This window comes from Pipra filicauda, unplaced genomic scaffold (genome assembly GCF_003945595.2).
Source record: "Pipra filicauda isolate LSUMZ 115617 unplaced genomic scaffold, ASM394559v2 scaffold151_size3305965_pilon, whole genome shotgun sequence".
Taxonomy (NCBI): Eukaryota; Metazoa; Chordata; class Aves; order Passeriformes; family Pipridae; genus Pipra; species Pipra filicauda.
The window spans coordinates 742,006-768,188 of record NW_024104007.1 but is presented as its reverse complement, the minus strand read 5'-3'; the positions used below and the strand labels follow the sequence as shown (position 1 = coordinate 768,188).

The 26,183-nt window shown below is 42.8% G+C and overlaps 1 protein-coding gene across 1 annotated transcript; it reads left to right on the top strand.

The window, feature by feature from the left end:
* Nucleotides 1–16,653: 16,653 nt before the first annotated feature.
* On the top strand, nucleotides 16,654–18,001 carry GPR132 (G protein-coupled receptor 132). Its single transcript, XM_027716640.2, has one exon. The coding sequence runs from the start codon at nucleotides 16,654–16,656 to the stop codon at nucleotides 17,752–17,754; it is 1,101 nt and encodes a 366-aa protein (XP_027572441.1). The 3' UTR covers nucleotides 17,755–18,001.
* Nucleotides 18,002–26,183: the final 8,182 nt, after the last annotated feature.

Sequence of the window (26,183 nt, the reverse complement as noted above, 5' to 3'; positions counted from 1 at the left end):
TGCTGCAGAACAGTGTCATTCATACAGATCATACCCACATAAGAGCCTCAGTTTTTCCACTGGAGGTCAGTGACACAAAGGAAGTGGACCAAATGAAGGAACAAGTAATTGTAAAGGAGAGCCTGCACAGCTCTGTCAGCTCCCGCACTGACAGGGGATCACAAAAAGCCTGGCAAGGGCTCACAAAAATCAGTTGTGCAGAGAGGTTCTGCCTGATGGTCTTATGGAGATGCCTGCTGCTGGCAGGAGGTGTGTATCCCACTGCTTGCTGAGCCTCATATCGTGGGAGGGTTCACCTCACTTGAAATCACTGAGACCTCTGAAGTCTTCTCGCAAAAGAGGCTTCTGAGAAAATCTGAGAAATGGAGCACAGGGCTGACAACTTCTTCTGTGACTTCTCCATGACACAGAGCTGCTGAAGTTCAGATCAGTGACTCAGGGACCAGTTTGATCTAGGTAAGGACTGTCCTGCCCAGGGTGATTCCAGCTGTATACAAGAGGGAATTCCCAGTGCAGAAGAATCCCAAGATGATGCAAGTAGCCCATTTTGATATATAAGGACATTCTTTTGAACCAAAGGACTCACATTCTCAGTGTCCATCTGTGATTGCAGACCTCCACAACACATCATGCTCTGGAGAAAAACCAGGACATTAAGTCCTGTCCCCAGTGAAATCTGCCCGCCTGTTTTGTTGTCTTCTTGCCTTTTTCCTCCCACTCCTCCTCCGTCCCGTTTCCTTTTCCTGTGTGCTTACATGTCAGCCCCTGTACGTGCAAATCAGTAAATCAAACCATTCACATAACATTATTTTCTATGTTATCTCTGTTCTGCAAAGTGTTTCCTGCTTTCCTGCCTGCAGCATTTTCTAAGGTGCCCCTCGGCACTGAGCCCCAGTGCAGTCGTGCCAGGGATAACCCACGAGTACATGCCAGCTCTGTGGCAGCTTCCCCTAGCAGGGCACCAGCTTCCTAAAGCCACCCACCCTCCCAGGGCTTGCTGCAGCTCTCCAAGGTGGGTTGCTGGAATCTTTGCCATGGAGAGCTGGTACTGAGGGTCCCTGACAGTAGCAGAAGGAGCAGATGCAACATAAACACCAAACACCCTTTTAATCTCTGCTGCACAGCTTGGTCAAGCCTAGCTACAGATAAAAATGATGGTGGCTAAGCACAAAACAGCTGGAGTAAACAAAAAAAAAATAAAATTGGATTTATGGTGTTTGAATGGGATTTGGTGGATCCAAAACCCAGGTTTGGCCAAGGCACACACTTTATGCATGTCAACTCCCAGTCCTTCAGCCACTCCACATCCTAGGGATTTCAAATGGGAGGACAAATTTGATGACATCGTTGTATTGGGTCTGGCTGAGCTGGAGTTCATTTGCCCATAGTGGCCCTCGACCTTACATGGTTGACACAATTTTTGCATTAACCTCAGATCTAATAAACAAAAACATAAGAGCTCTGCAGTCGCAAAGAGCTCTGGGTAGCCACATTAGCTCTTTGCACAGGGTGCAAAACCAGCTTGAACTTCCCTCTGAGTTTGTGAAGGTTAAACCAACTTCAACTGTTGGCCCAGAACTGCTGCTACTTTGAGTTAGTAAAAAAAAATTATAAATGTGTATTCTTTGAACCACACCCTTTTCCTCCCCCTGCTCTAACAACTGTAACCTCCTTACCCCTGTGGGTGTTAGAGTTTCCTAGTATAAGGTGGGGTTTTTACAAGAAAAAAAGCCAGACATATCTGTCAAAAGGCTGCAACCCAGGCTGCACGTGTGGCGTGAGTGGGATGTTTGGAGATACACATGTTTGGAGGTGGAGTTCAAAGCATGGAGACAAATCCACTGAGCTGCAGCACATTCGCTGTCTCACCTTCGGCCGTGACACTGGCAGCAGGATCTCCCAAAAACGCTGTGTGCCCCACCTTGTCCCGAGGGCCCCAATGCACAGACTGGCACCTCTTCACTCTCACCACACAGAGGACAAACCTGTTGTTGCCCCAGAGAAGTCAGTAGAGTCAAAGGTCTCTCGTTTGCCATGTGGCAACAAGCTGCGCTCTGCCAGGGAGCTCCTGGGAGGGAATACATCAATCCCAATACATGAAGGGGTAGGACTGTCAAACATGATAGGGCTTTTCTTTTTGGAGTGAGAAATCTTTCCTTAATAAGGGCACGATCAGTCACTTTGTGGATTTCCACCCCTGAGGCACAGAGTACACCACTGCACCTGTGAAAACTGAGGACAACCAAATTTCCACATGCCATTCACAAAACCAGGCAAACTTAAAGCAAGAGGATTTTCCAGCGCAGACATGAGATGCAGGCATTTATGCAACCTGACTAACCAGAAGGAATCTGACTGTGTCTACCCACCCAACACGTGTAGAAAAGCCAGTGCATCAAAAGTCTTAGCAGCCGAAACTCCCACGTTTTGCTTCCAGCAGCAGAACAAGAAAGTTTCTGCACTCCCTGCTGTGAACTGGGTGTGCACAGGAAGCCAGAAAGCCATGTGAGCACTTCCCATGCTGCAAATTTAAAGCCATACTCTACCATTTTCCAAGAAAAATGAGCCTTGGAAAAAGATGCACAACTGTACGAAATTGTCTTCCTGGGTAATCTTTTGCAGAGCTTTTATATTACCATGAGTCTGTGTCAGCTGCAGATGCAGGTAGGAGAGGCAGATAATCTGAAATTTTCTCCATTTCTGGGTTCTTATTGGTCACAACCAGGGGAAGAAAACATTAACACAGAGCATTTTCATATGCAGTGGAAGAGAGAAATATCCTACCAGCTTTTCTCTTGATAGTTTCTAAATGAAAAAAAGGGTGAGTGAAAAACTCAAATCTGAAAGTCTTTCAAAGCCATTGGGCCCTGGCAGTCTTCCACAGTTATTTACGTTTACTGGTCAATGGTGCACAAGCAATTTCTCTATCGCAGTGCTGTGAAAATCCCCACAAATGTTCTCTGTTATGCAGCACTGAGTTAAAAAAAGGATGGATTCTTTTTTTCTTTTATTCTTTGGACAGTCACTCTGCCTCAATAGCAAAATGATCCAGAGTGCAGAGAAGACACCTCTGCAGCTTAACTTGCTTAAACATGCTACCATAAAGGCAATTGGCTGAATAGCATGCAGAAATTATATGGTAGAAAGAAATATTCTTTAACTGCTCAATCTAAACTCAATGAAGCTAAAAGAAACATATCCATTTACTTCTATTGGATTTAGACAGAGGCCAGAGGGTTTCTGCCTTCTGCTATAAATGGTTCTTTATCTGATCTTTTTTCACTGCCTAGATATGACATCACTACAATATGAGTAGTAGGCCAGAATTTATATTACTGTACTGCTTGCATTACCTCTACCAAATACAGACTAAACTTACTTCGTCTGTTTGGTTTAGTTTTGCCACCCACGGAAGCTCTAAGTCTGTGTTCGTCTCAGTCACAGAAGATCTTGTCAAAGGTTTTTTGATATCTTGGCATCAGTCTTCAGCTTGCAGGGCAATGGTTGTGGGTGATTGCGGCTGTACTGAGAGAAGAATGAAGCAGCACTGACTCTAAGTAGTAACACCTTTCAGGTTTGACTGGAAGATTCAAGGGCACAGAGAGGTGTCATCTTCCATTTCCCTATGGAAGACCATGCAATTTTCAGTGTTTCATTATGAAATTTAGTTGGAAAATGCACATGCCTCTGACTATCCTAAACCCTACATCAGTAAGAGAATAATCAGGCAGGTATTTGACTCCACAGTTGGTTGCATCCAAATGGGAACTGTGACATCAAAAATACCCCAGGGTAGCCCACTGGTCTCTATGAAAACTCCAGTTCTTCAGGTCTGAGAGCACTTTGCTCTTTTCTGACCCACATCTCTAAATGAAGAATGGTCACCCACAGAGGAAATCAGCTCTAGTCGTCTCAGAAACGTCATTCCGTCCTTCTTTCTGTTTTCCTCTGGGTTTGGTCTCTACACAGAGGAGGACCAAGGTGAAACCACGTGTTTGAGGAAGTGCACAGACTGGTTCCAGCCCTATGCCCAGTCAGGTTGAGCTGATACAGACAGAAATTTCACCTGTTCTCCTCTGCAGATGGAAACTGGCTTCAGCTTCTTCCTCAGTTCCTTCTGGATCCAGAGAATAAATTGCTCTTCACAGAAAGACTCATCCCCAGAGACCCTCTCCAGCAAAATGCAACGAAAGTAACTTCTTCAGACCAGAATGAAAGTACATACTAAGTATTTCTTTAATTTTTTCAGCAGAAATGTTTTGTTTTCAATACAGATATCAAAAGTAACTTCAGTACTCTGCTTGCCCAAGGTTACCACCCAGTTCCACCCTGCTCTGCCTTAGCCCCCGGCAGCCTGCAAGCACTGACAGACCCTCACAGGGTCCTTTAAGCATCTCACTGCAAGTGGAATTGGTAGAAGTTGATGGGTAAGTTGCCTGAAAACTTAATAAATCTGTTCATAACTGACTTTTGCAGAGTCACACACAGCATCTGCAAAAACACCTGGAACAGATCTCACAAACAAGGTCTGGGCTGGCAACGTAACATCAGGATCTTCTTCCTCCTTCACTTAAAGCCTGTGCTAGACCAGTTGGCAAAGATCATGTGCTCCTTTGTATCAATGCTCTTTGCTAATAAGGAACTCCTGCAAAGGAACACTTCTTCTTGAAGCTGCTCAAACCACCATCTCATTTTCAGCCTTTTCTAGTGCTGCTGGCACCAGAATAGTCTCTCCTCCCTGTAACCATCCCTTCTATTGGGCTCTAATACTGGCTTTCACCTATTTCAATACCTAGCCATTTCACACATAGCCAGGTGATTACCTCCACTCTACAAATAAGGAATAGGCACCTACCACAGGCATCCTGCTCCTGAGGAGTCAGGAGGGTTTGGGGCAGTTCATTGGTCTCTGGTCCCTCCAGGGCACGTCAGCACAGTGATTAAGGTGCACTCTCAGCATGGGAGCCCAAATAGAGTCTGGCAGTCACAAAAGCATCTTCCCACCCCTGTACAAGTGACAGAATTTGACAGCAAACACTTTCCTTTTTAAGGCTTCTTCTCCTAGCTGCTCTCCTGACAGCACTGGTCAGCCTCTTTCTGTGCACACCCAACTAAAAGTGACACAGTTGGAGAGTCTGGTGAATTCATGTGCTTTCTTTTTAGCTCGTCACTTATGACTGCACGTGGGGGAAGTTAGACACTTCCTGCAGTTTTTTTCAGAGCAGCCTGTGAGTACGGCAGGAGCTGGAGCACCCCATCATCTCCTCTGCAAACCAAGAAAAAAAAAGTAAGTGTTCTGTCCACAAGACAAGGCGTTGCTTCTATTTAGCATCATTTTGCTTTGTTCTGTTTTGGTCACTGCTTCTCCATGTTGTGGGTTTATGCTTAAGAAATGCAGACCCTGATGATGTTTCATCGTAGTCTAAATCTCCTTGTGATTGACATAACAGCAAAAAAGTGTTGTTGGGTCTGTATTAACTAGAGTTCTCTGCAGATTGTGAAGTCTTTCCTACCTGTCTTCCTTAATGAATTCCCTTACCTATAAAAAACACATTTCTCTTACAAATCAACTTTAGTTCTAGTCAGGGACAGATTAGGATTGAAGGATTTTGGCAGGATACAGGTTGCTGCGAGTTTAGATTTAGCTATTACTGCAGTGCATGAGGCATGAATACAGAATTATAATAGAAATATGAATGCTGGGTTTCTTTTGAGGAGAATTCACAACCAGCCTTTCCTCTCATCCTTACTCTGCTGGAAAAGCAAGGCAGGCATTTAATTGTGAAGTTTACCTGCTGATCTATAGTGACTAATTTGATATACTACATTCCTTCTTTTTCTCCATCTTTTATTCACACAGTACTGCTGATCTCTGGCACTCAGAAACATGAAGACTGAGTTAATATTTGGGATTTGACTACTTTGCCAAAGACCAAAGTGCATCTGGTGTTATTTTAAACCTGCCCTTCCCATAATCCCATCTAGATCTGCTGCTGCCTCTAAACCAGCAGCTCCTTAACTTCCAGTAAACTCATCGTGATGGGGGGGGAGCGTTTAGGGTGGCCAGGAGGAGGCAGGGGGAGAAAGAAAGAAACCTACTTATTCTTGCTTGTTAGCATTTAATGGGCAAGACTGGTTTTCTTCTGAGAACTTTTCCACAGTTCTGTACACAGGACTCTACATTTACAGAAATCTCACAATTTGAATTGATCACTCCCTTCTGTACAGATTTCTGTCTGAAACTGCAGATGGCTCTTTCAGGTTCAGCATTTCCTATGCCTCTGGGGGAGCCACTGATCTTAGAGCCTCATCACGATCACACAAATAGTGCTGCTGTCTAGTGTCAGGACACTCTGGGAAATATCCAGCAGCTGATATTTTTACACCAATAATTTCCAGGGTAGACCCTAAGTGCCCCAACAAAGAATGAGGTGCTCATTGTGGTAGATGTACAAAGAGTCAGGAGAGATCAGAGCTGAGGATTCAGACAAGACACTACAGATTTAGCAGATGTGAGTTAGCTTACAGGGACATCAGAGACGTGTGTAGGTGCAAAGGGGAATCTTTGAGCGTCACAGTTTTTGTTGGTATGACTAAGGTCTTAAGGGGGAAACCCTGCTGCCAGTATGGAAGTTGGTAGCTATAGGAGGAGACCCAAAGGTCAGAGAAGGAAAATGGAGGTTCCCCAATTCGTTGAATCATAGGACAAAAGGGAACAAAGAAATTGAGTTTCATGGTAAATGGACAAGGAGGAAATACATGTGTCTGAGTTCAGAGCACTGTTAAATACCATCTTTAAGCACCCTGTTAAAAATAGGATTGTTTAGAGTATAGAAGGCACAGCGGTTATCACAAGGCTTTGCAGATCTTACCTGCTAAGACACATTCACTTTAGACAAAAGTAAAAAAATGTTGAGGGGAACTTAGCTAGACTTCTGTGACAACCAGTATGTCAGTGAACTTAAGTCTGGCAGATCATAAAATTATTTTGGGCATCTTTTTGCTTTGTTTTTCCCCAGGAATCTCTTCAGTACTGGTGATATTACCACAGTATATCGGTGCAGCTCCCATGTCAAAGCAGCTCCCACACATTGGGAGAGAATTCTCCCCCAGGGGGAGAATTAATCTACTATCACAAGGTCAAAGCTCAACACTATCTTTGCACTTTTCTGCTCCTGGCACCCTGTCCATGCTCACTCTTTGCAATCCAGTTAAGCCGTGCTCTGACTGGGGGATTTCAGAGGGATGGAAGAGACAAACATATTTTGGGAATGGAGGAAAATCCTGAGATCCCTATGACTGTCATGGTTGCAGTGAAAGTGTCAGTTCAGGATGAAGGGAAGCTTGTGAATCTGGGAATTTGATTAGATGTGTTCAGTTATGAATAAACGTTCTCTACAAGTGTCACTGCCTGGTGGCACTGGACATTTGCTGCTGAGCCAGCATCCTCTGGCTTCCATGGGAACTTGACAGAAGAGGTATGAGCTACTATTTGTGAATCTCCTGGTTTGAAAACCACTGATTGACTTGGGACAGAGGGAGGAAGAGCAGCAGTGGGATGGTGAAAGGTGGGAATGAACCGTGGCAGTACAGAGACCACATACAGGGAAAGACAGACCCAGGTGACGACAGGCTGGCAGGATGAGAACAGGTCAGGGATGGAGGACAGAGCCTGGGCTCAACAGAGGCAGGCCAACAGCATGCAGGACCATGCTTGGGTAGACACGACCCTTAATAAAAACAAACCAGTACATGAGAAACAAACAGAGCCATTAGCCAGGCACCATCCACAGCCAAATTAAAACAAGCAAAGCTGCATACTGCAAGGTAGGATAACTGAATGATCACTAAAACTCACACTCTCTACCCAACTCTGCTACAGCATTGCTCTGTTCTTGTGTGGCAGCAAAAGAGTTCCCATAGCCTCTGTGGAGCCAGGAGCACAGAGGTGCTGAGTGCCAGCCAAGGGATGCCACAAGCCACAGGCATGGCCATGCCTCATGTGCTGATCTCGTTGCCTGCCTACGAGGTGATGAGATCCAATCTTCACAACTCTGGAGGTGATGCCCTCCTTGCAGAACAAGTCTCTCTCTTTACCACAGAGTGGCTGTGGTTGTCCTCTGCTTGCTTAGGATTTGATGACCTTTATTGACGCCTTGCATTGGTCCAGGTGTCACACATGGCCATGTGCTGGCATTCCCTGAGGGTGAGGTGTATGGCCTCAGTACAGAAATCTCCAGCAACTCCAGGTGAACAGTTGCTGCCCCAGAGACGACTTTGAGTCATGGTAGTTTGGAGGGTGAAAATGGCTCTAGTGTGGGCTTTCTGTGGCTCCTAGTGTGTTTCTAATTGCAGGTGCCAGAGTTTTAGCAGGAGTGTCCTATTTGAAGGCCCAAGGGCCAAGAATAAGGAGGAAGATGTCCTTATTTCCTAGCTGCTGGGGAAATCCTAAAGTCTAAAGGACAACAAAGCACTCTTTTTAAAGGGGTAGACCTGTGGGTTTTGACATAAGTCTTGGTGCTTCTTTGTTCTTCTGCTTGAAGTCAGATTTTCCTTAAATATGGCAATTGGATGCACTCAGCTCTAGCTCCTTGTCTTGCTAAAACAGCCTGCTCCCCAACATCCCAGCCTGCTCTTTTGGGAGTCCAGAGCAGTATTCATCCATGTGTAAGCCCTCACTGCCAAATCTGCAGATATTTGGCTGTGCTTTGGCATCCATGAGCACTCTGGTGCAGGAGAAAGCAGCTGTGCATGGGAGTCACACTTCTCACCTCCTTTTTCAGAGACTTTGTAGTTCCAGCAGGAGCCATTAAGAAAGTTTGGCCAGTTAGGTTTCCAAATGAGCCACTTGATTAACAGAAGCCGTATACAAATAGCCCCCATCAACAAGGCTACCAGTTAAGCTGTGACAGCTTTAGGAAGTCATTGAACAGGAGTGCCTGATGGCTTTGTGAGTGAAAGTGTGAGGAAGAGGGTGTGAAGCAGAGCTGCTCTCAGCTACTCACTTTCACTGCCTCTGCTCCAAAACCTGTGCTTTCCTCAGCCTTTTGGCTTGACAAGCTTTATAGTTTAGCCTCACATGTATGAGAGCTTTTCTGGGGTTCCTGGTGGCCCTTCTGGCCATGAAACTGTTCCTCTGGCTCCAAGACCCTTTCCAGACAAGCTAGTAGGTACCAGGGAGTAAACCTGCCCTGCAACAGCTGCTCTCTGATGGTCTCAGGGAGGACTGATAAAATTTGCTAGGCCCAAAAGTCCCAAAATTATGAGTCACAGCCTTTGAATCGTGAGACTGGAGAAAAAAAGTCCACTGGTACGGGTGGATTTTGGGGTCTATTTTTCATCTGTGAACTTCCCCTATGTGCAATGTATGACATTTGAGTAGTTTTACCAGCTTTTAGATATGTTTAATGAGACAGTTTTAAATCCTGTATCAGGATCTTCTGTTAACACATCTTTCTCCAAATCACCTGGCATGCTCTCTCCTGTGCAGTCCCTCTCCGGGTAGTGTAACATGGCACTAGGACACACAGTTCAGGGAAGTATCACTATTTTAAACTGAGTCCCTTGTCAACCTTGAATTATGACAGTTCCGCTTATTGATACCACGGCTGCTTATTTTAGCAAACTAGCACATTTACTACTATTGTGGGATTTGCAGATTGTGGAAAGGGGGAAGTGGATCTATGTAAAAACACCTCCACAGAGGCATTTAAAAATCTATAGTTTCAAAAAGTTCACGTCTATGAACAGAGTATCATGAGACAAATCAAACCTCTTCCTCTCATCAGAAATGATTGCTGAGCTCCCCTCCTGAAAGGCAATTGGTTAATATCCTCTCCCGTTTAACAAATATCTTCTCTATTTTTGTAAGACTGCTTGTATCTGCAGTATAGAGTTAAGTATTAAGGCTGTATAACTAATCCCAAGGCCTTGCTGCTTCCTTACAGTAGTTATTTTCAGCCTACAAATGCCCCATGAATCGTTTCAACCAGCACTAGTCAAGAGAGGTGTTACCTGCTTCACCACAGTGGAGGAAAGGTATTTTAAGATGGAGTTGTGCTCAGGCTGAATTCCCAGTATAGACCTGTAATTTAAAAACACCCTTTTTTCTCTACAGAGTTTTGAAACCATATAGTTTGAAAATTATGTACTCATATATTACATTCAAATTTGAAACAATATTTTTGAAAATACTTACTTTTATGTTCAGATTTTATATATTATATAACTTGAAGTCCTACTATCTTGTGTGTCTCAGTAAAGCAGGGTAACTAAGTGGAGCCATTGCTGGTTTTCCCTTTTATGCTGAGATTTTCTTATAGGAGTGACTTCATCTATTAATTAGTCTATTAATAATGGAAAAAAAAATAAAGCTGTTCACTGACTTGCTGGGCTCATGGTTTACGATCTATTTTTATCCACAAAGATACCATAAACATTTTTCCTACTTTCAAGAACAGCAGAGCAAATAATCCTCGGCAATTTCTTATTTTGTATTCAAGTTAAGAGACACTTCCAGCTAGGGGCTGGAAAGTGTAATACTTCATAAAGCTTACAGGCAGGTAATGTAAGTTCTGCACAAAAAGGAGAAGCCCAGGTTGAGACAAGGAGTGATTTTGCTGGTGACAGGTGTTGTAGGTGGCATGTCTGCCACATCTGGGAGCTGACGTCTTTCAATATTGGATTTGAGTGGCCAGACTGACACTCTGGAGATACTCCCATGTCAGATAGTTCCAGTACCACATGCTACCAAGGAAAGCACACAAAACCCTTCAGGAGAAGCTCAGGTTCTGTTCCTCTGAAGGCTGATTTATGCTTTAAGACACACAGGTTGTTTTCATCTACAACTATCGGGGACAGGAAGGAAGGTGTGAAGAGAAGGTTTATTTTAATCCTAACCATCACTGCACTTATTTTAAATTGTTCTTAATATCACATAAATACCTCAAAACTTTCAGTTCTAAGAATAATCTTTGGCATAGGAGGATGATCAGAAAACTAATAGAAAAAGAAAATTTTATGAAATAAAGCACTTTGCTCATGTAATTGTACTCCTGTTATGGATTTCACTGGGTTTTTTCTCTGCTGTCCCTCTGTATCTCATGTGAGTTAATCCATAGACTTTCAACCAGTCTCTGTTCAACTATTTTTTTTTTTTACTTCTCCCTTCTTTGTAATGGTATCTGTAATTTTCCTTTTTATTTTTTCTAAAAGGGGTTATTTTTATCACTCCTACTTCTCTGTTGGAAACTTAAACAGTTCTACATGAGCAGCTCATAGACAAATAAAGAAAAAAATAGGCAAAATAAAGCCTTTTGATTTCCCACTTGTTTTCACTTCCCTTTTTACACTTCAGTGTTACTAAAAAGACTTTTCTTGGGAGAGGATTAATGCAACTGGCCCAAATGAGCAGCAGGAGCCACCAGTCAGGTCACTGCAGGGTCAGGTGAGCTATTGGTCATGAAAAAGGAAGGGAGAAAAAAAGATGACAGACGGGTTGTAAGTCTGGTGTGTCTGTGATGTGAAACCACGTCCTCACAGCATCCCAGGCTCCTGATTTCATTGCCCACGAGGTGTGTAAGGCACTGCTGTAGGATAGTTCAATGCTCCCTGATGCTGGGTAGAGGAGAGGACAGATGACCATCGCACGGGCTCTCCTGCACATGGATGCCATGTTTTGGTCCCTGTCCACAATATAGAAGATCTGTTCTAGACCAGACATCAGTTTGGCATTTGAAATCTGCCACTTCCTAGGAAAGCCAGAGAAAGAACATCTCTCCATTCCTCCTGGTAAATCCAGGCCACCTGCCATGAGGAATGCAAGGTGACTGGATCAAAGAGGAGATGAGGAACGGCCAGTGAATCACACTCTGGTTTCATAGCCCTGCTTGGTGGGTTTGCAGCAAGACACTTCTGCTGCTTTCTCACCACACCCCAAGAAAATGGGTTTTCATCTTTGTCATGCCTCTTCCATCCATTCCCTTTATACTTTGGTATCTCCTGGCCTTTCCCAGGGTTTTCTCTTCATAAGTTCTCAATACATTAGAGGATGTAGGCACTCCATTTTAGGAGTAAGAAACATAATTATCTATTCAACTAACAGTGTGAACATAGCACAGTTACATCAGAAACGCAAGGTTGTAAATAAAGAGCACACACGCAGCACGTCTTCCTTAGTGGATTACCCCACCTCCCAGTGATTTGTGCTCAGGTGCTTCCTGAGCCAGAGTGGATTGTCTGGGAAGATGAGATGTTTTGCACGTCCTGAAAGTGACAAACGTGCACATGCTGACTGCGGTTTGTCACATGCAGTGAGTCTCACGGAGTAAGAAGCCTCAGAGTGATGATAAACATATGTTGAGCTGTTGATGTGAAACATGGCCAGGACCTGATGCAATGCCTAGCTATGGTTGGTGAGACCTAGCAGATAAGGATAAGTCACAGAAAGGTGAAAACAGCTACGTTGGAGAGGCTTAGCTCAACTGAAAGCCTCTGAGCAGTGAAGAAACCTAATGCATTGGAGCAGCTTGTATCTCACAAAGGTCTTCTTGGAGATTATTCATCCTTGGCATCACAGCTACACTTGACCCTTTATAAATACATGAAAATTGCTGGATGTGATAAATCTTTTAAGTTCTGCCGTTCTAATCAAAATTGCTCATCGCAAATATTAGCAGAAAATGGTGTGTGGATTTTTCAGCTCTGTAATTATTATTATTTTTCATTTGAATTAAGATCTGAGATGCAGGTTAGACTAGACACCACAGAGGAAGCCAAGAACTCAGAATCAAGTATGAATCCAGTAAACTCTAAAGGCCTGAGAAAAAGATAACAATGTGCATTCAGTTGAAGGGAGGTGTAGAGGCCCAGAGAAGTTGACTTTAGTCAAGGAGTGGATTGTAGTGGTGTTTTCTTCCCCTTAACCGTGGGTCATCACAATGTCACTGGGAGAAATTTCGTAAGTTATCTGCTGAGTGCTGCTTTGTGATCTTCAGTTTGAGAAGGAAATCCCTCTGCAGGCTTGGAGATCCCTCTGCAGGCTTGGAGAACTTAGCAGAGACAAGTAAAGCTCAGAACTGGGGCTGCATGCAGTGTCCAGTGGCAGAGAGGCAAGAGTAGGTGAGGGAGTGGAGAAAGTGGATGGTCTCCTCTCCTTGTTCCTGATGTGGGGCTGGGACACAGAGCATTCCTGCTGGGAAGGATACATGCTCCCAAGATGACAGGCCAGAGCTCCAGGAGAGTCATTCAGCACATGCTTTTTTTCTACGAGTGTAAATCCACACCTACAGCTGCACTGTGCCAGCCAAGGCACTGCTCCTGGTAGCTGACAGTCTTATAAAGATGAAGGTCTCTTCAGTTCAGCCCCAGCCCTGTGGATTAGTCCATATGCCAAACACCAAGGGAAAAAAGTATGCTCCATGCAGACAGCTAAGAAAGTCACAGGCATCTCTTTCCTGAGGCTCTCTCCCAGGTGCTGAGCATAGGAAGGAGACTTGGAGCAGAGTGGGAGGGAAGGAGGTGAAGGAAAGAAGCAAGAGAAACAAACATTGGGACCATGTGTCTACAGAACTCTTCTACCACTTCCTTCCTGCCCTGCACCATCAGCTGCCCTGGTAGAAGCCGTGCAAAAAGAAGAATATTCAGACAAACACAGAGTCAAAAGAAGTGTGCAAAGCCCAGAGGGAGGGGAGGAGAGAGAAACTCAACCAGTCCTGGAGGTGTTTTTGTTAAGGTGCTCTGAGTAGACAAGCTGATGAGTAACTGAGATGGTGTGTGACTTCTGCCATGTCCCTGCCCTGGCTGTCCCCATCTTCCTGCCCCATGAGCTGTATTCACCTGCTGTGCTTTATCATAGAAGGGGAGGTCTCCAAGACTCTCTGTGGTGCACAGGTGTAGAGCAGCTCTGTGGTGTGCAGCTGAACAGCAGCTCTCACATTGGTCAGGCACGTCTGAGTCAAGGACAAGCTCTTGTATGTCAGTTCATAGGTGAAGTCTGGGCAGAGAACCACTGACGACTCTGAAATCAAACACCCTTTTTATCCCCTGTACACAGCAGTTTGGGAGGTGGCCCAGAGAAAACCCCTCCTCCTACACCATGGGTGGCAGATGCTCAGAGGCAGCAAAAAACTCAAGTCACCACCAGCCTTAATCTCAACCACTGCTTTTGTAAATTAACACCAACTCTCACTTTCACTGCTAGGAAAGGGGGGAAGTAGCTGCACCCTCTGACACACAACCTGGCAGCAGCCCTGCTGAGTACTGTGATGTCTTCCCCACACAGCAGTGAGGATTCTCTTCTACACTGATTCTTAAGATGGAACAATACTGGATCTAACTTTTTTTGAAGGCATGAATATGTCTAAATTACTCTACAACTTCATATTCACCTACCTTACTTATGTAGGCTGAGCTCCATGTGAGATTTTGGATGCAGTGACACATGGCATGAGAAATGTTGTGGCTTTTAGCAACTAAAATATGATTTTAGAATGGGGAACTAGCAGATAGGAGAGGGATGGTTTTGTGTCCAGGGATAAAACTTCAGATCCCCCTTGAGAGAGCTTCAACATACTCACCAGACTCCAGTCCAGCTCTCAGAGGTGGAGGGATACGACCCTCTGGAAAGATACTTTGGCCCAATTAGTGCAGTAATCACCAGTCTGTCAACACAAGAGTGGAGCAAGATTTACTGTGGGGAAGTGGAAGGCAGTCCCCGGGGGGGTCACACCCTCCACTGTACTTCTATGCTCACAGCACTTTCTCAGTTCCTCTGTCTGAGGAGGTGCCTTTCAAACATCCCCAGCTCAGGGAACAGCTTATTCTGCTGGTGGTGTTGGGGATGGCAGGTACCACTGGCTTCTACCCTCTTGCTTGCCAGGACATCTTCATTCAAAACTGACTGCATCGGGGTACTTGATGGGAGTGAACATCTCTGAACATGGGACAGGAGATCCTCTCTTGGTGTCTATGGCTGTGGCCAGCACTGTGCTGTTGTGAAGGTCTTGCAGCCCAAGGCAACCTGTGTCCATTTTCTCACGCTGTTCTCATCATCTGGTAACCAAACTAAGTTAGGGGACCTGATTGCCCTTCAAGCTCTAGGGATCTTGCAAGGCAGGTGCCCTGTTAAGCATTCAGGGTTGACCTGCTTGTGCCACCCCAGGGACTGCCCTTGCCCACATGGAGGGGAGGAGATGCAGGAGACAATCCCACTGCACTTCTTCCCCCTGGTCTGCTTGAGATGGGCCCGAACAAGCAATAAATAAATGTTAGAGGCTGCTAAAAGCTTCCCCCCGCCTTAACTCAGGGTTAAAAAAATTGCACACACATAGTGTGGACTGTGAAAGCTCATGTGCCTCCTCTGTCTGAAGGGACTGTTTCTGCCAACGCATCTCCTTGTGGAGTTAGCAGGATTTAGTTACCCTGGAGTAGGTGTCCACCCATAAGAGAATCCCCAAAATATTAAGCCAGACAAGACCTCTTTTTATCAAGAATGTTATACAGTGGACATCTTCAACTCATAAATAAAGCAAAATACAATTTTTAAGGGCACACACCACCATTACGGCACACCCACCTCCATATCTCTCTATTCCCTTGGAGAATACTTCTGCATGGAAATCATCCTGTGTCTTTGCAAGAAATGCTGCCCCTAGCACTGCTTAACACAACCCAAATGCCACATCTGCTTTTGTGTATGGTCATCTTGAAAAGGTGGAGATTTTTGTAACCACTCCTGTTCAAAGAGGATCAAATTTCTTTGCCTCCATCTCTTAAACATGTATATTCTTCTCTTTGGTCTTGTCTACATCCTCTAACTGCCCTTATTTGCTGTTGTTTCCCAGAGGTATCAAACAGATGTGGTTGGCAGTTTCACTGACTTTCTGTTATGGGTGTAGTATCGTACTACAAATTTGTCTTCTTCAGCTGTTATTCTTTAAGAGGAGGGAGGAGAGAAGTGTGAATGAGACAGACCTGACCCACTATGTTGCAAGTGTGGAGGTACACACCAGAGGCCAGATTCTGGTTCCTGTATACCAGGTAGTCTCTGACACAACAGCACAGTTGGACTCGATGATCTTAGAGCTCTTTTCCAACCTTAACGATTCTATGATTCTGTGAACTACCACCACCCACTTTAGATGATTCCCCCACATGAGTGACGATAAATGTTACCTTCATTTGGAAGTCTGCCTCTGAAATCTCTGCAGTTTGCATTTTTTGTTACTCGGTTAAAAAAAATAAAATAATTGAAGACTAAGGCCCTCAATTTACTCTGGGAATTGTCTTTAGTAATTGATCAGCAGCTCAGTCTTATTTAGGAACAGTTTAGGAACAGTCCATGAAACCCCATTTAATTAGACAGACACCCTTTATATTAAAATGAAATTTCTTGTAGTCAAGAAATTCATTGTGAAAACCAGCACTTTTTCCTGGAAGTAAATCAGACCTGACTCCCAGGGGGTCCCCACAGAAGACCAGCAGGACTTGGAAAACTTGCCTTAGATGCTTCCTCAAGCATCCCACTTGCTCCCCTGACATGTCAAGTGGGCACCTATGGGGCCATAACCTTTACTGACACATTTTTAAGTGATACAATGCTAACTTTTCGCCTTGTCTTCTCATTCTCAGGAAACACCAGCTGGAATAAGAATAATGGAAGACTGTGTAGACACAAAAAATAACTCCACTTGCCCAGGAATTCCCTACGAAGAGAGCCAGCCACTTCTGGTTGCTGTTTACAGCATCGTTTTTGCCATAGGCCTTCCAGCAAATTGCTTAACTTCCCTGCTTACACTGGTACAAATCCAAAGGAATAAAATAATTGCCATCTACATTTTCAGTTTATCGTTGTGTGAGCTGATGTATATAAGTACCTTGCCTCTCTGGATTATCTATGTGCAAAACAGGCACAGATGGACCATGGGTGACACTGCTTGCAAAATAACAGGATTCATCTTTTTCTGCAATATATACATCAGCATTCTGCTTTTGTGCTGCATTTCTCTGGATCGTTACGTGGCACTAGTGTATCCTCTGGAATCAAGGGGGAGAAGAGGACAGAAAAAAGCCATCATAATAGTCTGTTTTCTTTTTGCTGTGGTTGCAGTAATCCACACTCCAGTATTTTACATGGAAGATGAGCAAAACCACACAAACAGAACCTGCTTTGAGACTGTGCCCCTTGGCATAAAATTGGCTTCTTTCAGCTTTGCTAGATTCCTATTTGGATTTGCCATACCCTTCACAATCCTCATTTTCACAAACTACAAAATTTTTCAAATTACAAAAAGTAGCAGCAGCTTGACTTGTCACCAAAAAGCCAAAGTGAAGTATCTGGCTATTGCCATTATTGTAATTTTCCTGATCTGCTTTGCTCCCTACCATGTGGTACTCATAATAAGAGCCATACACTTCATGTTTAATCAGAATTGCCCATGTCCATTTGAAAGAAAGGTATATTCAATTTTTACAGTGTTTCTCTGTTTAGGCACTGCAAATGGTGTTGCTGATCCAATCATCTACGTGCTGGTTAGTGAAAACATCAGAAGAGATTGTTACAGGAGCCTGAGGAGATGGAGATTGAACTCATCCAAGCTAAATTCATCCATTAATCACAAGACTGAGAGCAGAAAATCAAAAATACAAGAAGAATCAGGGGAAGAAGGGCAAAGGGAAGAAAACAAAGAACTAACAGATTCGTCCAACATTCAAAAGACCTGTACTAGTGGCAGAGACCAAGAAGGTGGCAGCTAGCAGGTAGATGTTGAAACAAATAAGAAGTTCCCAATGCCAGCTGCAGGCTGCAGACTGTAGGACACAAGTATTTCCATGCTCACATCATCTTGCATGTCCTGCATGGGTCAGCAACTCCTCGAGGACACTACGGGAGCAATAATTCTTATTTCTTCTGTTTGTCTCCTACAATAAACTTTGCCCACCAGTATCATCGGTGAGAATATTGCTTTGCTAAGGATTACGTGGAATAAACCAAGTAATTTACTTCGACTCAAAATGAAATCTTAAAAGCTTATTTTTTTGACCGATTCCTTTGCTCACATGAGGTAAAATCAGTTTTATCATCTGAGCAAAAAAAAAAAAAACCAACCCACTGCTGAGGAGAACAACATGTCTTTCCTATGGTTGACATTTTTGCTTCTTGAGGAGGAACATGTTCAGAGTCTCATAAATGCACTCTGCTGTTACTGTTTGTGGTTAACCAGTGGAAAATATTAAGAATGAGTAAGTCTTTCAACGAGAGCCTTGAAAATGTTTCCCATAGTTCTGTATGCATTGCACATTCTGGGGGAATTAGAGGGCAAAACAGTGGCCTGGTAACACAGAATGACAGTACTGCTGCTGCATTAGTCAAGATCCCACACTGTCCTGAAATTCTTAAAATGTACAATTCTAAAGCTTGACGGTTTACAATTAGTAAATTTTACTTGTTTTGCAGCCAAACCTAGAATGCACTGACACATATAGAAAACTTAAGACATTTCCAAGTGGAGTCAGGGACTCTTTTATGCCATCTCTGAACATTTGTTGAGCTTGTGTTTCATTTCTGAATAAGCTAACACTGTCTATAAAAGAGCCAAGTGCCTTACTGACATGGAAGGGCTGGCAGCCTGGAGAGCACAGCCCTTTCTCCCCATAGCTGGGAACTCCCTTGGACATGCTGGAGGTGCACACAGGAGACCACCCTGCAGCAAATTTCTTATTGATGTTACCACTCTTACTATTAATAACTTACTGATAGTAGTTCCCTGTGCCTCCAAACCAGAATTTAAAAATTAAGAATTGTACAAATATGGTAATAAATGCTTCTTCATATTTTTATGTGATCCAACAGACAAAGATCATGAGTCAATCTAAGTACGAGTTTGTAAAGTGTTTCACAGCATCATTTTGTTTCATCTGTAATTTTGTATTTCTGTGATATTTTAAAACTTATTTGTTCATATTTTTTAATTGAACTAGTATTAGCCAATGTTAATATTAATGTAAATACATTTTTTTAATATATTAAAATTGCCATTGATATTTCTATATATTATGTTTTATTCTTATACTCGTTTGGAAAGAAATATTGTGCCAAAATGATATTTCTTCAATTCATTATATTTATTACATGTTTCTTTTTTTATTACCATTATTTAATTGCTCCTCTGGTATCTACATATTAAATGTTTTTTCCTCAAAAGTAGCTCATATAATACTAAATTGGAAAAATGTGAAGTTCTGTTGAGATGCTAATCAACAAATTCTGTGTTTCTATTTTCATACACATCTCAGAAATCAAATTCTCTGAGGTATCAAGAAGAGATCAGAACACCAGAATATCTGTAACTTTGCTGAAAATCAAACTTTCAGCAGCAGCTGAATACAGCCCCAACACTGGTGACACATTTCTGAAGATGCAAATGCAAACTGCCCCAGCCTCAGGATTTTCATAGTCTAAATGTAAACTCTGATGAATAATATCAGTGAATTTAGAAAAACCAGAGGAACAGGCTTCTGAACTGATTGAAATGGATGCAAATTAGATATTGACCTCAGTGAATTTAAAAATCTCTCTGATGTTTTTCCTTTGATAAATAGTGAGTGTCTAGAGAGGTGATTGTCCCGCTCTACCCAGCACTTGTGCAGCCTCAGCTCAAGCCCTTTGTTGCAGTTTTCAGATCCACGATACAAAAAGGATATAAAGCTATCAGAGTGTCCAAAGGAGGGCTACAGAGACAGTGAAGGGTTTAGAGGGGAAGTTGTAGGAGGAGTGACTGAGGTCACTTGATCTGTTCAGCCCACAGGAGAACGAGCAGAGATCTCACAATGGGAAGCAGAGGGGCAAGTACTGATCTCTTGTCTCTGGTGACCAGTGATAGGACCCAAGACAAAAGCATGAAGTTGTGTCAGGGGAGTTTTAGGCTGGATATTAGAAAAAGGTTCTTCACCCAGAGGGTGGTTGGGCACTGGAACAGGCTCCCCAGGGCAGTGGTCATGGTCCCAAGCCTGACAGAACTCAAGGAGCATTTGGGCAATGCTCTCAGGCATGTGGTGTGACTATTGGGGATGGTCCCGCGCAGGGCCAGGAGTTGGACTTAATGATCCTTGTGGGTCCTTTCCCACACGGGATATTCTGTAATTCTATGAACCAACATTAGAGCTCAGTGCCATAGATGCAAGGGACAGGGATTATCAGGATCTGATGCAACAGCTGTAATTCTTTTGCCTCACTGAAGTTACATGCTATTCTAAATTACTATATCATTATGCATCTTCTCTTAAAGAAAATCATTGGAATTTCTTTGTTCAGACACACTCTGAACCAAAAGCCTCAGAAGTGGTAAAGACCCATGCAGTCTGATCTAACTTGGAAATTTACCCAGATAACCTCCAGAGGTGCTTTCCAAATAATTCTGTGACAGATTACTGAAAGTATTAGGGGCCAGGTATCAAGCAATGTATCCACATGGAAGAACCACCAATCCTGACTTCTTTGGATAAACAGAAAAGCAGCTTTACAGCTGAGAGAGGACATATAGAAATGTTATTTTGTGTTGTTAAAATATCCCATCAGACAAACTTGATGTTTCTTATCTGATAAATTAAAGTATGTGATCTGGTTTGTCAGACAGTATCTGACTGTGCCACGCAGGCAAAGAAAAGGTCTCAGCATTGGGACACATGTAAGAGACTCAGCAAAGGGCACTACCCATGTCAGAGCAGATCTAAGGGGTGGACTGACTGTGTGGGTCTTTCCACCCTTTCCTCTTGCAGAGACATCACCCTGCAGTGGGCCTGCAGGGACTGCTTCGTGCTGTGAAGAAAGGTTCACTTGCTACATCAGATCTGAATCTCAACACAGCTATTTGGATCCGTGCACAACCTACTCACTCAACTCAAGCTACAGGATGACTTGGAGAGTGTACAGAACCAAATCTAGGCTCTGCCTCCCAGTTTGGTCTTTACATGGTCAGGTCTTCACACATAAGGCTCAGAGCAGGTGAGCTGCTCATCGGTGTACGGGGTTGAGATTAGAAAATTTCACTCTCTTTTGTATTCAGCATTTACTCCAGTATAACTTCCATCATTTAAAGAAGAATGGGCTACTGAATAAATAAAACATTATTTTATTTTTACATGTGTCTCAGACATTCATAATGTGCCTGAGAGATAAGTGGATTGCTGATTATTTTAAGTATGACTGTAAAGCGTGAAGTGAATAATTTCTGGCTATGAACTAGAGCTGGTCAAACTAGTTTTTGCAGACAATATATCTGATCTGTTTGCTTATTCATCAATTTCTGCTGTTTCTAAAGACTGCAATTTTTTATGTAAATGTTTAGGGTAAGTCGCTTACAAAACTCTATTTCTGACTAAGAAATACTTTCTGTATTAAATTTTCTGTAAATAATGTTCTGTCTTAAATTTTGCTTCAAGAGGATAGTTACACAAAAGAGGCAAAACCCGATATGAATTAACTCAGATTCTATGTGTGATACAGTTTCATCTGCAGTTGGTGACCTTGTAGCTGGTCTCATTTAGTTCCTGCTCTCATGTACAACCCCATATCAAGTCTTTGTTGGGTACTGAGTGATGAAACCTAATTCATAGCCAGCCTTTCAAAAATATCCAAAATCTAATGGCTTTTCTTTGTGAGCATATTGTCACTCTACAGCTCACACTGTGGGACACGTCTTTTAGGAAACTTCCTCTATGTAGTGAAATGATGACAAAGTTCCCTGACAGGTTGGAATGCCTGTCTTATTTTCAAACCAGCACAAACCAAAGGCAGCAAATAAGGGTGGAGGGATTGCATCAGAGAGATGCAATCCTTTTTTTAACCTCCTTGGTGTGCGGGGAAGCATACAGCTGTCAGCATCCCCGAAGTTGGATCTCCCAGTATGTCTTCTGCAACTGATGCATAGAGGATGTGATACCTACCAGTCCTCTGCCTTCTGAGGTGGTTTCCACTCCTCTGCACTCCCTCTTTCCCTGCAAAATGAACCTTTGCACAGGAGAGGGCGCTTATATTTGCAGCAGGAGGATGTAGCATGGCCTCATGATTCAATCTTCAAGTGACAAGAATATGAAGCCTAAAATGAGAACTCTGTTATCCCAAATGGGACTAATACTAATATCGTGGTAATAGATGTTAGTAGCTGCCATCATGAGCTATTGGTAAGAAAGGGTAGGATGCTCGACTCATTACGTATCATCTGTAATTCGCATCATGGATAACTGCTGGGATTTTACTCTGTTACTCCATCCCGTAAGAAATGCTCTGAGGTAAGGAAGCAAAAAGCAGCCTTGCAGACAGACAGAATGTCTGCTGAAGAGAGATTATAAGGTACCTGGTAAGAATTGTATGAAATATCACATGAATATTGTCTACAAGAGTAAGCTCTCAGTACACCACGAAATGATCCATCCTGTTTGGTAGCCTCAGTCTGTGACAGGGCCTGTGCATTTCAGCCCTTGATCACAGAGCATCCCCCCTATGTTCAAAGGTCTGTCTCGAGATATTTTGTGGAGGGCAATGAAGAATCAAAGAGAAGAGAGATACTGTGGGAAAAAGGTGTTGTGTGATAAACAAAGTCCTGAAAAGCCTTTTAAACCTGAAGTCGCAGATGTTCTGTTCAAATATGCAAATATCCATGTTCAGAAAGCTACTTAGAAATGCAGCAGCGTGTATCACAGTTCCCCATCTGTAAAATGTGACACTTCTTCCCTTGAGCATTGTCTGGCTTCTCAGTTTAAAATACCAGCCCTTGCAGGAGATACTAGAAAGAGTGAGCAGCTGTGTGGTATGCATATTCAGAGCTTATTGCAATGGAGCAGTGAACAGCATGGAGGCAAATATAAGGTATTAAAGTACAAATTCTAATGAGTCAGCACTTTCAGGGTCAGATTCAAAGTACTTTATTTGCTTCTGTTTATGCTGGGACACCAGAAAAAAAAATACACAGACTTTCATTTTAACCTTGTGTCTCCTTCTGGTAACATGGGCAATAGACCCTTGGGGACTTTGCTGAGATTTTCTTCACTGGGATTTTCTTCACTGGGATGTTTTGGTGTTTGGAGGTGTTTTGCTGTTTCCAAAATATAAGAGTGATACTGATCTACAGAGTTGACTTCCAAACTGGAAACTATCAGGGTCAAGTGCTCTTAAAGCTCATAGTACCTCTGGGTACAGGTACTGAAGACATCAGTAACACTAATGGCATTTGCTATTGCACTACTGTACACAATAGCCCCCCAGCAAAAATCTTCAACATCCTTAGTTCTTGGAGACCTATCCAAGTGGACTCTGCCTCTCTAGCTCTTCCCTTCCTGGCACTATTTTCATAGATCAGGAAGCACTTTCTTAGCACCAGATTTCTGGGATGAGTCTCTGACAATGTGAGTCTGATACACTTGAGACAACAGAACTGTTCTTATTTATTTGAGCTTATCTATTTGATTAATTTGGGGGAAGTGGTTGCCTTACTTACATATGGTTGAGAAGACTAGGCTCACACTACCCACTACAGCTAGTTTTTATTATTGTATGATTGACATTTATAGGTGGCTAGACAATATGTTTGATAAAGGATATTTAATGAGGTGTTATTAAAAAATCCTGCAATTCTCCATTTAGTTGCATGTACAGTTTCTGTCTACCTCTAATTCTTTTGTTCAACTCTTCCCTAAAATAAGGCTTAGGAAAATGGACAGTCCTCAGCTCTCAGTGGAATGGTACAGTTCACTGCACTGCTGGCATTAACTGCTCTGTCCTAAGGGAATGAACACACAAGCCTCAAACTAAAGTCCAGCCTCAGGACTGGACACAGCAATATGCAAAAGGGAAGAAAAATGTACATTAAACAACAAGGGAACTCGGGGATATCACTGACTTCTTGTTGTCTTGACCTGTGGGAATGGCCAATCAACAAAAGTCAGGAGATTCCAGGCAGGTCAAGAACAAATCTCAAGTTTCTATCAGAAACAAAGGGGCGAATGGGGAACTTCCTCTGTACACAGGGGTGTGAAGCAGATACAGGCAGACTGTAATGTCATAAAGATTTGATGGGAAACTAAAGGTCAGAAGGCCACTTCAGTATCCACAAAATCAGAATTAAAAGTCATTTTGTAACTCAGCACGGGGCTTTCCCTAATGAGAGGCTGAGTGGACCCTGCTTGCTTTTTTAAAGGATGAGTCATTCCCTCTTCTGACCAGAAATATTCCCCTCTCATGAGAAGGGAGAAGCTGGAAATTATAATAAATATTTTTCTTTTTGTTTTCTTAGCATTCAGTTTCAGATATTAGAACCAGTAAAATTCCAAGATGATAAATAACAATGTACAAGGGAAAATCCCAGAAAATAATCTTTTTTTTTTTTTTGTAAACTCTGGAGATACTGAAACTCATTACAAATAAATCAACCAGAAGTTAAACCAAAGCTGTGAAAACAGACCTCCTCCTCCTTCCTGAAGGCTGTGAAAAATTAAATGTGAATCTGAACTTCTTTTGCTAGACCATAGTTTCAGATCATAATGACTTCAAACCCCCAGAATCTGGAGAATTTGGGGTTTTTTTAAGGTAGAAATGTAGCTTGAGTATATTACACAATGTAAAGCAATATTAATATATAGTCCTGACCTGTCCATCCTTCAGTATCATATCTAATTGACTAGCATGAAGAAAAGCTTTTTGAAAGCAACATATCACTGAAATATTCAACATAACAGTCATGTATGGGTTGCAAGTCTACTGCCTCTATTGTGAACCATGCAGAAGTTTCATCTCAGAAATTACACTGAGAGGTTAATTTCCCCTTTCTATATTCCGACTTTTGTTTCGGATAAATTTCTTTGTGTTTTCCAGTGTAATTCAAGTCCTGATCTCTTTCAAGTCACGGGATGATGTTTTTCCAGGGGTTTGGTGTAGTCACAAGAGGGCACCAGACTCTACCCTATTTCTCCTGCTGGGCATGGTGGACTTCACAGTAGAAGAAAAAACATGAATAATGCTCATATCTCTTAAGTTCACATCCTGTAATCATAAGTTTGTAAGACTTCGTGCTGCTCGGTAGAACAGTTCGTACAGATGTGTGTGTGTGTGTGTGTGTGCTGTTGATTGCTGCTGAGCCAGACACAAGACCGGGTTATAATATTTATCCAAATATGGCAGAAACACTCAACCTTTTCCAAATGATGGCTACAAACAGGCTGAAAAAGAAGAAGTAAAAAAAAACCCAAAAAAACAGAATTGAAAACAAGCAGGAAAGTCATGGGGAGAAAAGGAGAGAGAGAATTCCCTTGCACTAAAATAAAAAATGGAGGATGATGGAAGTTGCCAGGATCTGTCTGTGATTCCCTGGAGAGCATGTAAGTGGCAGAAGGCAAAGAGATCATCTAAGACATTCAGCTGAGGAGCCCCATGCAGTATCTAAACACCCAGCAAATTCTGAACAACTCTTTGATGAGCCCCACTTTGCCTCCCTGCCTCAGCAAACCACTCTCCACATCATCCTGCACCACTGCTCATTGCAGCTCTGGTGACTTTATCCCAAGTCTACTGGCATTTGGTGCTATCTGTAAATAATGCCAATCAAAATATTATTCCATTAACATTAGACATGTTGAAATGATTGCTGGGAAACCACTGGCTACTGACAGACCACTAGAAGACATGAGTTAACATTCCTTTATTGCTACAAAAGTCAAAGTTGTCATTCCCATTGAGGTGCAGGATTAGAGCAGAGAACAAGACCAGCTCACAGACTGCTATCTGTGTTCATACTCATGGTTCTAATTGAGTTAACTCTTTAACCAGACAAGGCATACACAGGCTTTAGCAATTATTCTCTTAGGAAAAAATAGTGTTAAAAAAAAAAAATCATTCAAGCCTTCATTTACCTAATTCTTATGAACATTTTCTGATACCTTCAATAAATTATAATTGCTATGTTGCTACTATATTTTAGGACATATTCTTTCTTATAGACTATGCAATTCTACTAAGCCAACATCAAATCAACATCAGTAATAATTTGTGGATACAGTACATTTTCCATTTAACCTATGGATTCACCAAACTCTCCAGTAAAATTTGGACACAATCCAAACACTCCAACAAGTCATCACAGCCTTCGTCTACTCTTCAAGGAGCACAGAGGGTCATTTTAACTTGCAGATAAAGC

Coding starts and splice junctions, on each gene's coding strand:
- GPR132 (XM_027716640.2), top strand. CDS start 16,654: ATGGAAGACTGTGTAGACACAAAAAATAACTCCACTTGCCCAGGAATT.